At 43.8% G+C, this 13,446-nt stretch overlaps 1 protein-coding gene across 3 annotated transcripts in view; it reads left to right on the top strand.

Annotated features, from left to right (window-relative positions):
- LOC140119648 (baculoviral IAP repeat-containing protein 1-like) overlaps positions 1 to 2,351 on the top strand; it is a 34,426-nt gene extending 32,075 nt beyond the window's left edge. For 2 of the 3 annotated variants that reach the window (XM_072138901.1, XM_072138895.1), the window contains exon 13: positions 799 to 2,351. In XM_072138901.1, coding sequence (XP_071995002.1) covers positions 799 to 1,160 — 362 coding nt within the window. In that variant the 3' untranslated portion in view covers positions 1,161 to 2,351. The remainder of the gene's footprint in view (positions 1 to 798) is intronic. The other variant, XM_072138909.1, reaches the window with a different exon arrangement.
- Positions 2,352 to 13,446: the final 11,095 nt, after the last annotated feature.

The following is a 13,446-nucleotide window of genomic DNA, read 5'->3' as shown; positions in this document are numbered from 1 at the left end:
TTTGTGCAAAAATACTGCTGACCGACAAAATTGTGGCCTAACTAATCGGAGGTGCAGAGTACGACTAGACAGTCTTATCCCGCACGAGACACTTATATGAATCTGGTGCAGAATAAGACGGTCTAGTCATATTCTGCACTGTTTAAACTTAGGATGCTTTTTATAAATCTGCCCCAATATGTTGGGAATTATTGATTCCGGGAACGTATATAGGCTCCATAGATTTGTTCTTAAGTTGAATTTGTATGTAAGTCGAAACTGTATATTTTATTATTGTAGATCCAGACAATATGTATTTTGCTGTAATTGGACCAAGGATTATCAATAAAGCTTCATTGCAGACACATTACAGCTGATCATTGCATTCTGGGACTATAGTAAAGCATTCAGAGAGCTTCACCAGAGGTCAAAGAGGGCAGAGGTGTCCATCTTTAACTAGGGGTTGTCTGTAAGTCGAGTGTCCATAAGTAGGGGACCGCCTGTATATCAAAAAATATTTAGTCATGCATATATAAAAGAATATTATAACCGTCTTCCGAACATTACATCTATGAGTAAGTGTTCCTGGTTTATCACAATGGATTTTGATGGTAGATTTCCTTTTAGGAAGGACTTTTACTTCGCCAGCCTTGTAATATTGATCATATTGATCGAACTGCAATGTGTATTATTTTTTTACTATTAGTACTGCTATAGAACATGCCCAGAATCTCCATTCGATTTCATTCAACTGGAGGTTTCTCTCTACGTTTCTTAGAGTTCTTTTAAATTAAGTATCTTTGTATTTCAACTTCACAGCAGAAGAAGCAAAATATGGAAACCTGAAAAAGCTTCAACGTCTTGAAATGCTAAATAATTCTAAAGTCACAGAATCTGGGTGGGAAACTTTCTTTGAGGAAGCAAAACACATGCCGGAGCTAAATTATCTAAATATCGACCTAGGAAATTCTGAGATTAAGTGTCGTCCTACCACCGTGACATCTTTTGTCAGATTTGTGTCCAGACTTCCCAGTCTGGTCAGGATAATAATGTTTGGATGGCTGCTTGATAAAGATGATCTGGACATGTTCAATGCTATGAAAGAGAAACATCCGCAATCCAAGAGTTTGTGGATTCAGTCAATAAAAATGTTGCCTTTTCCTCCAACCATCGAGGATTAAAATTGCAGATTATTGCCGGGTTATTTGTAAAGTCCCTGTTTCATCACATATGCTTTATATTATGTCTTCTTGAATTCTTTTTTATGTAACTTTTGATTACACTTTAATTGTGGCTTTTCTATTTCCATTGTCTGGTAACTTATAAAACATATGATGCCTTTTGATCTTGGTTACTATGCTGTGCAATTCGGTCCTAGATGCCATGGCGAATAGAGAAAAACATAACAACTAAGCCACATCAGAGTATAGGGATAGGGATTCCGACCAGGGTGTGAGGGGGCAAAGTTGTTTTCTAGAATGCAGATTCAGAGATTGTGAATTGAGGCTGAGGTGGAGCTGAAGATCTTTCCAATAATCATGATATTAAGCCGTTAAGCCGAGTTGTTCTAGTCTTAAGAAGCAGACCTTAGGGAAGGTAAGCAAGATCATTTAGCTCCTCGCCCAGTGATGGCGAACCTTTTAGAGGCCGAGTGCCCAAACTGCAACCCAAAACCCTGCTTATTTATCGCGAGGTGCCAACCAAAAATTAAAGCTGTAACTTATTGCTCCCCATGTTCAACATCTTTCAATCATATTGGCTTCCTGAGGACAGCAACACAGTAGAAAGATGGAAAATTTTCATAATTTTAGCTTCTTTCCAGTTTCCCTCTGTACACAGAGAATCATGGGGCCAGCAGGAGGTCCTCCAAAAATAATTCAACCCTGTCTAATTCTCCCTCTTCCTACAGTCCCAAGAATATATGACCGAAAGCAGCATCTTTTAAGTTGCTTGGAACTGCAGGAAGATTCTTTGAGTCCTGTCTGGTGTCCTGGGGCAATCGCCCGAGTGCCCACAACAAGGGCTTTGAGTGCCGCCTCTGGCACCCGTGCCATAGGTTTGCCACCACTGTCCTAGCCGCTAGTTTAGGAGAGCCAAACTATATCTGTGAAAGTGATACCATTGAGCTTCTCTACCTGCAAGAAAATATACTGTATACTCCCTTTGTAGCTGATTATGGGTTTGTTGCTCAAGAAGCCCTTTAAAAACAACCTGTTTTACAGCACTTTCTTTCTATTTCTTCAATTATAAAGCTTTGTGAGGGCTTGATTTTTGCAGAATTAATTCTTCATTGGTAACATATTTGAATAAATCTGCTTTTTTGTTTGCCTTTTATTTTATATTTTTCCAACAGTTTTTAAAATATTTCATCCTTGTTGACATTTTATTTTAGGAGAAAAAAATATATATATATTATTGTGCAACATACTTTTGACACAATTTCTGATTTGTCATGTAAACAAGTGCAGGATTGAAGGTGGTGGACCTACTGAACCATCGTGAGTGATGAGGTAAGCCGACGCCTGGAAGTTGAGTCTAAGTGGCACCCGGTTTTCACCAGAGCCCGCCGCAAATCAGGTTAGACTTGCAGCGGGACACCACCAGGTCGCTCCACAGGTGCGACTTGCTTGCGGAAGTGGCCAAGGCGAGGTACAGGTAGAACAGCAGGTAGAATCAGAGTCATAGTCAGGCTGGAGGTCAGGACAGGCGGCACAGGATCAGAGTCGGGGCCGTAGCGAACTGTCAAGACAGGCAACAGAGAATCGAGGTCAGGAAACAAAGCAGAGGTCACAACGGATAGAACACAAAAGTCTCAATATAATGCTTTCTCTCAGGCAATTGGGCACAAAGATCCAACAGCAAACAACGAAGAGGCAGGCAATATATCAGGGCAGCGACTGATCAGCGGTTATTAGCAGCACGCTGGCCCTTTAAATTTCCCAAAGCCGGCGCACGCACATATTAAGGGGCAGGGATGTGCTTGCCCGACCACAGATGCTGTCGCTGAAGTGTGGAAAGATGAGTAACCCCGTAGCTGCCCCCCTGAAGTACCTGGGGATACACGGGTGTGCCTGCGACCCGAGCATTGAGGCAGCAGCACCTGTGACACTCTGTTTTTGCTACTTCTTACTTATTTTGTAGTGTGGTTTTTCAAAATCAAATAAAATGTTTTGCAAATAAAAAAAAATACTCTTCTAATAAAATAATTAGAAGGGGTGTGGTAATAGCGGTGTGAAGACGTGCACTGCCCGGGCTCCGTACCTCCAGAAGCTATTACCTCAAATCCTCTCATCTTCCCCTAAGCCCGACATGTTAGCCTGATGGGGGAGAAGCACATGGCGACAGTAAACCTCCTCCAGCTCCCGTCCAGCGGTCACTGGCACGAACCTGGACAACTTCTTCCACACCATGTGCGGCCAGAATGGCGCCAGACCGAGCTACACCAGGTACAGCAGTCCCAGAAATTGTCCCCAGCCCCAATATCAGGGGGACACTGGCCCCAGTATCTCCACTGCATGTGCCTCTCCTGGTCACACAACAACAGGCCCAGACCCCTCCAGCAAGGGGAACTATGGGAGCCTCTCCTAGCTTGCAGCATCCAGCTCCAGAAATTAACCTGGACTCTGTTATTCAGAGACTTGAGCTTAAACAACAGCAGGCTTTGGAGGGGGTCATGGCAAAGCACATACCCCTCGCAGGGGGAATCCCCAGAGTTTGGTATGATACATAGCCAGCAAACGGAAGATCAGTATAGTTGTCAGTATAGATAACCAGAGTAGGACTGCTCATTTCTTGAATGTTGAAAATGCGTCTGCCCCATACTGCTGAATCAGGTGTCCCCCATAGATATGTCCTATGCCACCTACACTATTTTACGGACAAGGAAACAACACAAGTTAGAAATACTGAAATTCTGAAGTACTGAAATTCTGAGCGTCTTCACAGCAGACTCGTCGTCAAAGTGCTTCCAAGTCCAGGAGACGTCCCCCAATAGAAGGCACATCACCACAACTATCTAAAACCCTTGGAGAACATTCCATCAGGACCGGACTTATCCATGGGACCCTACACCCTGTGTCCCCTACACAGATTCTGCAGGTACTGACTCCATCGTGAGTGACCCCCCTAAAACTCCCCACTATGTCTTACTATCTGGGGTGTCTTACTATCGGGGAAACTTGTTCCATTAAAATAAAGAAAATGGTAGCGCTCTAATATAGTGAAAACAAAAGGTGATTTTCTGGATGATGGAACCATGCTTGACAATGAAAGAAACATAATCTGGAAGGCGTAAAGATGCTAGACAACATACTGGAAATAGTTTATTAGACCAATTTCTGATTACATGTTCCCTTTAATTTTCCAATTATACCTTCTATCATGGTCCCTTAACATTGTCATCCTGCTGCTACCACTAATATAGTTCTCCCAATCACTGGGCTACACAAATAATACTCTGAAATGCCCCCTATTCTACCTTGTACTGTAAAAAGCTTGCAAAAAATCTGTGAGGATGCGCAAGAAAAGTAACACGATCATTATTAATTTTCCATCATCTACATGGCTACAAATTCCATTTAATTTTACTGCTACTGTATTACAATGCATGTTTTATGCACAAAAATCTGCATGTAAAATCTGCAACCTGTGCAGATAACCATATTATCCTATAACCACATTATTATTTAGTAACCATTTCATGTCCTGTTAACATGAAATTGTTACTAAATATTTTTGTTATGAATTATTGGCACAATCCATTAATTGATGCGGCCCGCTGCATCACATTGCATCTTCGCATATTCGCACCCTTACGGTGTTTAGGACATATCCTGCGTCCCCTGAATACTGCTCACATCTCCTAATCACCCATCCTGACCCCTACTCAAATCCCCTGACCCTGCTCCCACCTTCTGCTCACATCCCCTGACCCTGCTCACACCTCCTTCTCACATCCCCTGACCCTGCTCACGTCCACCAGACCCTGCTCAGACCTCCTGCTCACATCCCCTGACCTCTGCTCACACCTCCTGCTCACATCCCCTGACCCTGCTCACATCCCCTGACCCTGCTCACACCTCCTACTCACATCCCCTGACCCTGCTCACACCTCCTGCTCACATCCCCTGACCTCTGCTCACACCTCCTTCTCACATCCCCTGACCCTGCTCACGTCCACTGGACCCTGCTCAGACCTCCTGCTCACATCCCCTGACCCTGCTGACACCTCCTGCTCAAATCCCCTGACCCTGCTCACATCCCCTGACCCTGCTCACACCTCCTACTCACATCCCCTGACCCTGCTCACACCTCCTGCTCAGATCCCCTGACCCTGCTCAGATCCCCTGACCCGGCTCACACCTCCTGCTCACATCCCCTGACCCTGCTCACATCCCCTGACCCCTGCTCACACCTCCTGACCCTGATCACATCCCCTGACCTCTGCTCACACCTCCTTCTCACATCCCCTGACCCTGCTCACATCCCCTGAACCTGCTCACATCCCCTGACCTCTGCTCACACCTCCTGCTCACATCCCCTGACCCTGCTCACATCCCCTGAGCCCTGCTGATACCTTCTGACCCTGTTTACACCTCTTGACACCAACTGACCCCTATTTTGATTCACCTGTCTAGGTGTCACTCATCTGCTGGCTTTCTCCTACTTCCTTCTTCTTAGCTCCGCCCACTACTCGCGTTCCCAGCATCTTCTCCTTCTGCAGTTGAATGGCTGTTGTTCCCTCCCTTCAGACCACGATGTGGGGGCGGGGCTGCCTGCAATTACTCCTCCCTCCTCACCACCAGCCACAACATGATGCTGTTAGTGTGGCAGAGGCCCCTGTCTGTTGAGCTCCTATAATCTGCAGGGACTTTATAGCGGTACACGGAGCTGACTACTCTGTGCTCCTCCACAGTGCTTAATTCTTTCTGCATCCTGAGGATGCAGGACGAGGTGATATCGGCTGATGCAGCCCAAGGAGATTCGGGGCCCAGGAAAAAAAATCCAGGGCACCAGCCCCGGATCTTTTGACCTAGCGATGCCCCTGTTCAGGTCTACTATTATAGGTGCTTAAATAGGGTTTATTGCTATTCACTCATATACATATATTTCCAAAGGATTGAAGATTGTACATATAGGGACAGGGAACCAGTACTTTAACCTTTTCCGGAGAGGTCATCTGCCAAATATCCATGCATTTAATTATTGCTCCTGAATTTCACCCACGGAGACCGGATGCGTTCAATAGGTTGGGTTCTAAGGAAACCAAAAGTAAGTGCCTTCTCGCATCCATGTGTTGTCTCTATTTTAGCAATTATCGTATATACTCGAGTATAAGCCGACCCGAGTATTAGCCGAGACCCCTAATTTTACAACCAAAAACTGGGAAAACCTATTGGCTCAAGTATAAGCCGAGGGTGGGAAATGCATTGATCACAGACCCCCCCCCCCCAGTATATAGCCAGCAAGCCCCCAGTAGTATATAACCAGCAAGTCCCCAGTAGTATATAGCCAGCAAGTCCCCAGTAGTATACAGCCAGCCAGCTCCCTGTAGTATACAGCCAGCCTGCCCCCAGTAGTATACAGCCAGCCTGCCCCCTGTAGTATACAGCCAGCCCAGCCTGCCCCCAGTAGTATACAGCCTGCCCGCTGTAATATACAGCCAGCTCAGCCTGCCCCCAGTAGTAAACAGTCAGCCCAGCCTGCACGTGTAGTATACAGCCAGCCCAGCCTGCCCCCAGTAGTATACAGACAGCCCAGCCTGCCCCCAGTAGTATACAGACAGCCCAGCCTGGCCCCAGTAGTATACAGCCAGTCCAGCCTTCCCCGTATAGTATACAGCCAGCCCAGTCTGTCCCCAGTAGTATACAGCCAGCCCAGCACTAAAATAAAAAAAACCTATAAACTCACCCTCCGGCAGCCTGATGCGCAGCGCTGCTCCCACGATGTCCGCGCGGCTCGTCTTCTGTCTTCCGCGCCCGTCTTCTGTCTTCTGTAACATCCTGCAGGGCCATGTTCTCCCGGCCGGCAGGCACATAGTATGACACCCATGTGCTGCCATCTTTTTGAAGCCGCTGGCGGCAATCAGCGGGGAACCGCCTGCGATCAGTGCTGTCAACGATAAGCCTTTGCTGCAATATGCAGCAAAGACTTACCGGCTCCATGCACCCATACCCGGCATGTGACGTAGTATTACATCACATGTCGGTAAGGGGTTAAATAGCTAAACACTGTCAGCTAGTGTTGGAGGGGGAAGTGGCTGTGAAGCTTGTGAAAGCATGGAGGGGATTTTGTTACACCTGAAGAGTTCTTCAGGCTCATTAGCATAATTTTAAAAATTTATTTTAGTAGGAAGGAGGCCACAGATAACAAATATAAGAATATTACCAGAGTCACAGTGCCTGGATCTATGAACACTTACTGTATTAATAGCAGTAACTGATGTAAAAGAGTGAAGGTCCTTCTGAGTCTAAAATCTAGTGGGTGGTTTGGGTGACCATAGGCATCCTACAAGGCTTGGGCCCCGGGCAACACCAAAACCTCCAATATTAAAATCCATTACTGCACCTAATAAACTCAGTCCTCTAAGGAATGGTGCTTCCATTCCTGCTCTCTTACTTTATTGTGCATAAAACCTGTATTTTTTATGCTGGTTCAAATAGACAAAAGTACTCTGATATAAGGTAATTTAATGTACTCACATTACCCTACATGTATTTATTCCACTAAGTTAGCTTGAACATCGCTCCCCCCAAATTAATTTTAACATACACAGAGCCCCCCTTTAATTACAATTTGTACAATGTTTTTCAAATTATATTGTTGTTCCTGTCATTAATTATTATAATAGCAAAGTACATAAAGCAAAGCAAATAAAGCACCAGAACAAATATTACTACATAAATACAACATCAGAATGGAGCTCAATACATAAAGTACTAGAACCGAGCTTTGTACAGAAACACAGCACCAGTCCCTCTATATACATATATACAGTTTCCCAAATTCTAATTTACATGTATACAGAACCCCAATTATGAATTAATACATAGAGTCCCTTCTTTAAATTTATACTGGGCACCCTGTTATAAATATCGATATATATTGTGCCCTCTCTATTAGATTTATACTACAGTCTCTCTATTAGATATACTGTATAGCAGTGATGGTGAACCTTTTAGAGCCTGAGTGCCCAAACTTCAACCAAAAGCCACTTATTTATTGCAAAGTGCCAGCGCAGCAATTTAAGCAGTAATTTATTTCTCCTTGTTCTTTTTACAATTTTCAATCGTATCGGCCTCCTGAGGACACCAATGCAGTTGAAAGGAGGAGGGCAAATTCAGACATCATTGCAAGAAGATTCAGCAGGAAGATTCTTTGAGTCCTGTCTAGTGAACTCCGTTTTGGGGTGATGACCTGGGTGACCACAGAGAGGGCTCTGAGTGCCGCCTCTGGCACCCGTGCCATAGGTTCGTCACCGCTGCTATATACTATGTCCCCTCTGTTAAATACTATGCTCCCGCCATTAGATGTACTGTATATACTGTGCCCCCTTTATTAGATATATACTGTGCCCCCTCTATTAGATATGTGTACTGTGCCACCTCTCTATAAGATATATATACTGTCTCCCCTCTATTAGATACATACTGTGCCCCCTCTTACTACATACTGTTCCCCCCTCAATTAGATATGTACTGTGCCCCCTTCTATTAGTTATATACTGTTCCCCCTTCTATTAGGTATATACTGTGTCTTCTTCTATTAGATATATACTGTGCCCCCTCTTACTATATACAGAGCTTTCTCTTTAATACACTACCCCCTTCTTTTACACTCTGTGTCCCTTCTTTTATACACCGTGTCCCTTCTTTTATACACTGTACCCTTCTCTTTATTATACTGTGCCCCCCTCTTTTACACTTTGTCCTTTTCTTTAATACACTGTACCCCCTGCTTTTAGATGATGTGCCCCCTCTTTTGTGTATTGTGTCCACTGTTTTAAATACTGTGCCTCCTTCTATTAACTAGTGTGCCCACTCTATTATATACTGTTTTCCCCTTTTATATATACGTTCCCTTCTCTTTTTTACACAGTGCCCTCCTATAACATAATAAAATCACTTACAGTACGTTTCCCACGCTCCCGCAAGTCCTTGACTTCCTCCTCCACCTGTTACCACCGATTCCTGACTTCTGCAAACTCTGGCAGTATGATGACAGCATCACGCTGCTAAGTCACAAAGAAGGTGCCGCAGACGCGCTTTTTTTACTGCTATGTACCCGGGTGGCGGGTGCAAAGCAGTGACAATTTTAGTATAATTTGACGATTTTAGTATAATTTGACGATTTTAGTACAAATTGGAGTAGGCAGGGGGGCGCATGCTTCAATTTGAGGGGGGGCTACTCCGGCAGGCAATGGACCCACCCAGTGGTAGAAACAGACCTGTCTCTCAGTGGCCTATTACCTTGTACAGTAGAGAGATGCGTAGATTTCTGACAGAGGAAAAAGCTTTTTGGTTATTTATCTCTGAGGATGTTAGCCATCTCCAATAAATTTTATATATGTACATAATTATTTTTTCCTAAATTCTGAAGTTCTCCATTATGTTATGTGAGATCATTTGCAGTTTGTAAAAACAGAAAATGAAGATGAAATTGTAGAATCATTTATCTTGCTGGAGGACAAATAGTATACATTTTGAAATGTCCAAACCTGCTCTACAGCTTTCCTGGTGACACCATTTGTAGATAAAGAAATAGTTATTAGAAATCATGTATTGTTGTCACATCCCTTCTCCTCCCTTCAGTAGCAGAATACATTATCCAAAAATAACACTAATTGCTGAGAGTCAGGGACAAGTTTATAGATACACCTTTATATTTATTACTTACTATTTTAAAGGCATAGTTCAGAATTTTATTCATCATCTATACTTTTGGTAACGAGATCAGCTGGGGTCAGACACACTGCAGACTCTTTATTACCTTCTAACACATTGAGGCTCATTTACTAAGGGTCTGCAGAGCGAATTTTCGTCGGGTTTCCCGGCGATTTCCGTTGTGCGCCGCATTTAACAGGGGATTTTGGCGCATGCGATCAGATTTTGGCGCATCGGCACCGGTATGCACGCGACAAATCAGGGGGCATGGCCGTCGGACAGCCCGACAGATTTGGACTATGCGCAGGATTTAACATTTCGAATTGTGTCGCAAGACATGCACTTACAAGCACTGGGAAGAAGAAGGTGAACTCCTGCGGACTTCAGCGGTGAAGCGACGGATGCAGGAACTCGGGCGCACGAGCTACGTGAATCGCGCCGGACTTCATCTTCGTCGGACCGTCCGAATCGGGGACCGGGTAAGTAAATTTACCCCATTGATTTATAGTGAAATTTTGCCCCAATGGCTTTAGGAAAACTGAACTGAAAATAGCGGATGTCATGTATAGACATTAATTCACATTCCTGTAAAGTGGAAGTGGTAATCTCAGAAATACCATAATCGCTGACAACATGGGTGCTAGTTATCAAATCCCAAACCCCAAAACTGACATCTCAGCATTTGGAAATCCTCTTTACGTTGCTTTTCTAGTTACATTACAGTGTTACCTGTGTATGTATCTTTTAGATCCATAGACCATATACTTGCCATTATTCAGAAGAAGCAGCTACTGTATCAGTTGGTTATTACTGAATATTAACTACACCTGTGACTCACCTATGGGAAGCCTTCCATCACCAGTGTGTCCCCACCTGCTACCTGCAGGCTAGTCTATTTAAGTGGTAACGATACTTCATTAGACCTCATTTGGACCACTTATTTGGCCATCCAGAGCCCCGGACCATTATCCTCTATAGCAGTGATGGCTAACCTATGGCACTGGTGGCAGAGGTGGCACTCAGAGCCCTTTCTGTGGGCACTCAGGCCAACACCAGAGAGGACTCCAGGTATCTTCCTGCAGTCCCAGACGGCCCAGGACTTGCTGTGTACAGAGCTATTTTAAAGTGACAGCTCTAGCTGGGACTATTTTCTGCTTTATTGGTGTCCTCAGGGTGCTGCTATCAATGAAAACTGTGACAGAGAAGGGAGTATAAATCATAAATTAAATTTCTGTGTTGGCACTTTGCGATAAATAAGTGGGACTTGGTTATAGTTTGGGCACTCGGCCTCTAAAAGGTTTGCCATCACTGCTCTATAGGAACTCCTTGTTCATACTAATGAATACTATACATAAATATTAATAGGATTACCGTATATATTCGAGTATAAGCCGACCCGAGTATAAGCCGAGACCCCTAATTTCAACACAAAAAACTGGGAAAACCTATTGACTCGAGTATAAGCCGAGGGTGGGAAATGCATTGGTTACAGCCTCCCAGTATATAGTCTGCCAGCCCCTGTAGCATACAGCCTGCCCAGCCTCTGTAGTAGGAAAAAAAATAACACTGTACTCATCTTTCCGACGTCCCCCATAGGTCCTCTTCTGTCTCAGACTGTCTCAGACAGAGGAGGACCTACGGGTGACGTCAGAAAGGTGAGTTTTGTCTTTATTTTTTTAGTTGACTCGAGTATAAGCCGAGTTAGGGTTTTTGAGCACAAATTTTGTGCTGAAAAACTAGGCTTATACTCGAGTATATAAGGTATTCCTCCTCCGCTCTCTTTATCTTTCTTTCGTCTATATGTCACAGGATTATGTAACATTATGTTAATGATTCTCCTTGTTGCTGTGGTTAGTGATAGCCTTTAGCTGAGATCCTCCCTGTCCTAGAGTAACAACAGTTGCAATGTCAATAAATAGCTTGAGTTTTCTCGCTATAATTTCCTCCTTACTTTTGTCATGTGACTGCAAGGAAGCACTCATCAATGTGACATGCAGTAGCGATGAAGTAGCGTCTCTTAAATGGATGGTTTCACTCCTATGACAGTTTCTTGCTAATAATCTGTTGTAAGTATAATGTGTGAATATTGACGTGTGATACATTAATATATGTGTTTTGATCATTATCCACAAATGGTTCAGGGAATTGTGGATTGTTTATATTTTTCAATATTACTTGTTCTGATTATGTGGGAGATTGGGACTGTTTGGCTTGTACTTATATAATTCATTTCTAATGGTAATAGATCATTTGTATGTGAATATCTGTATTCCAAAACTATAATATACTTCTGAATGTGTCTTTACATATTTGCTTCATGCGATTCCTGCCATGTATACAGCTGCACTATGTGTTGTGTAATGGGATAGGGTCTTAGAGTGCATTAAATTGCCTTATATCAGAGTACTGTTGTCTATTTGAACCAGCATAAAATATACAGGCTTTATGCACAATATAGTAAGAGAGCAGGCATGGAAGCTCCATTTCTTAGAGGAGTGAGTTTATTAGGTGCAGTAATGGATTTTAATATCAGAGGTTTGGGTGTTGCCCGGGGCCCAAGTCTTGTAGGATGCCTATGGCCACCCAAACCACCCACGGGATTTTAGACCTTCACCCTTTTACATAAATTACTGCTCTTAATACAGTAAGTGTCCCTACACTTGCTCATAGATCCAGGCACTGTGACTGTGGTAATATTCTTATATTTGTTATCCGTGGCCTCCTTCCTACTAAATTAAACGTTAAAATTTATGCTAATGAGCCTGAAGAATGAGCCTCTTCGGGAGTAACAAAATCCCCTCCATGCTGAAGTTTCATAGGCTTCACGGCCACTTCCCCTTCCGACTGTGTGCTGAAGCTTCCATTGCTGCAGTAAGATTACATCAGGCAGAGGGAGGGGGAAAGTGCTGAGGGAGCAGGGGAATTACCAGAACTCTAACATAGTTCTAGTTAATGTAACTGCACAGAACTTTGAGTTTCTATATATTTTTATATAGAAACTTTATATTTTTTCCTCTCATGACCAGGGTAGATACACAATAGCAGTCTGATAACTGTCCAGAACCTGCAATCGGCCCTCATATAACTTCATGTAACATATAGGGCCACAATTATCACACCATATGATGGTACTCCTACCTACCGGCACTAGCTGGGTCTACCGGAAGCTTTGGCCTTCTGATAAATCCCAGGGAGCAGCTGCGAAACAGTGACTGGTGGGGCACCTCTATGGCAGGTTTAACCTGAACTGCATCCTAGTTCAGGAACAGATTAAAGGAGGAGTGCAGGCGCAGGGCAGGAATTCCCTGCCTTGACCCAATCAGCTACTAACCGTGCTCCTTTAAACACCTGTCCATGCCCACTTGGTGTGGAGGTGATGAAATATGTGCAATTTCTAGCCGTGCGCCAGTAGTTGCTCCTATTTCAGGGCTTGCACAGATTAATGTGGTCCATTATATAACCTGGACAAAAAGAAATGAAAGAAACCTAATGCGACTTAAATTTTTTTTTAAAACATAACAACACCCTTATTATATTAAAGTATTTTACTAAACTATATTGTTTTATTACTACACTGCAGGACAAA

The sequence above is a fragment of the Engystomops pustulosus genome, chromosome 1, assembly GCF_040894005.1.
Source record: "Engystomops pustulosus chromosome 1, aEngPut4.maternal, whole genome shotgun sequence".
In the NCBI taxonomy this organism is placed as follows: domain Eukaryota; kingdom Metazoa; phylum Chordata; class Amphibia; order Anura; family Leptodactylidae; genus Engystomops; species Engystomops pustulosus.
Note: the sequence above shows the minus strand (reverse complement) of the source record. Positions and strands in the feature narration are given on the sequence as shown.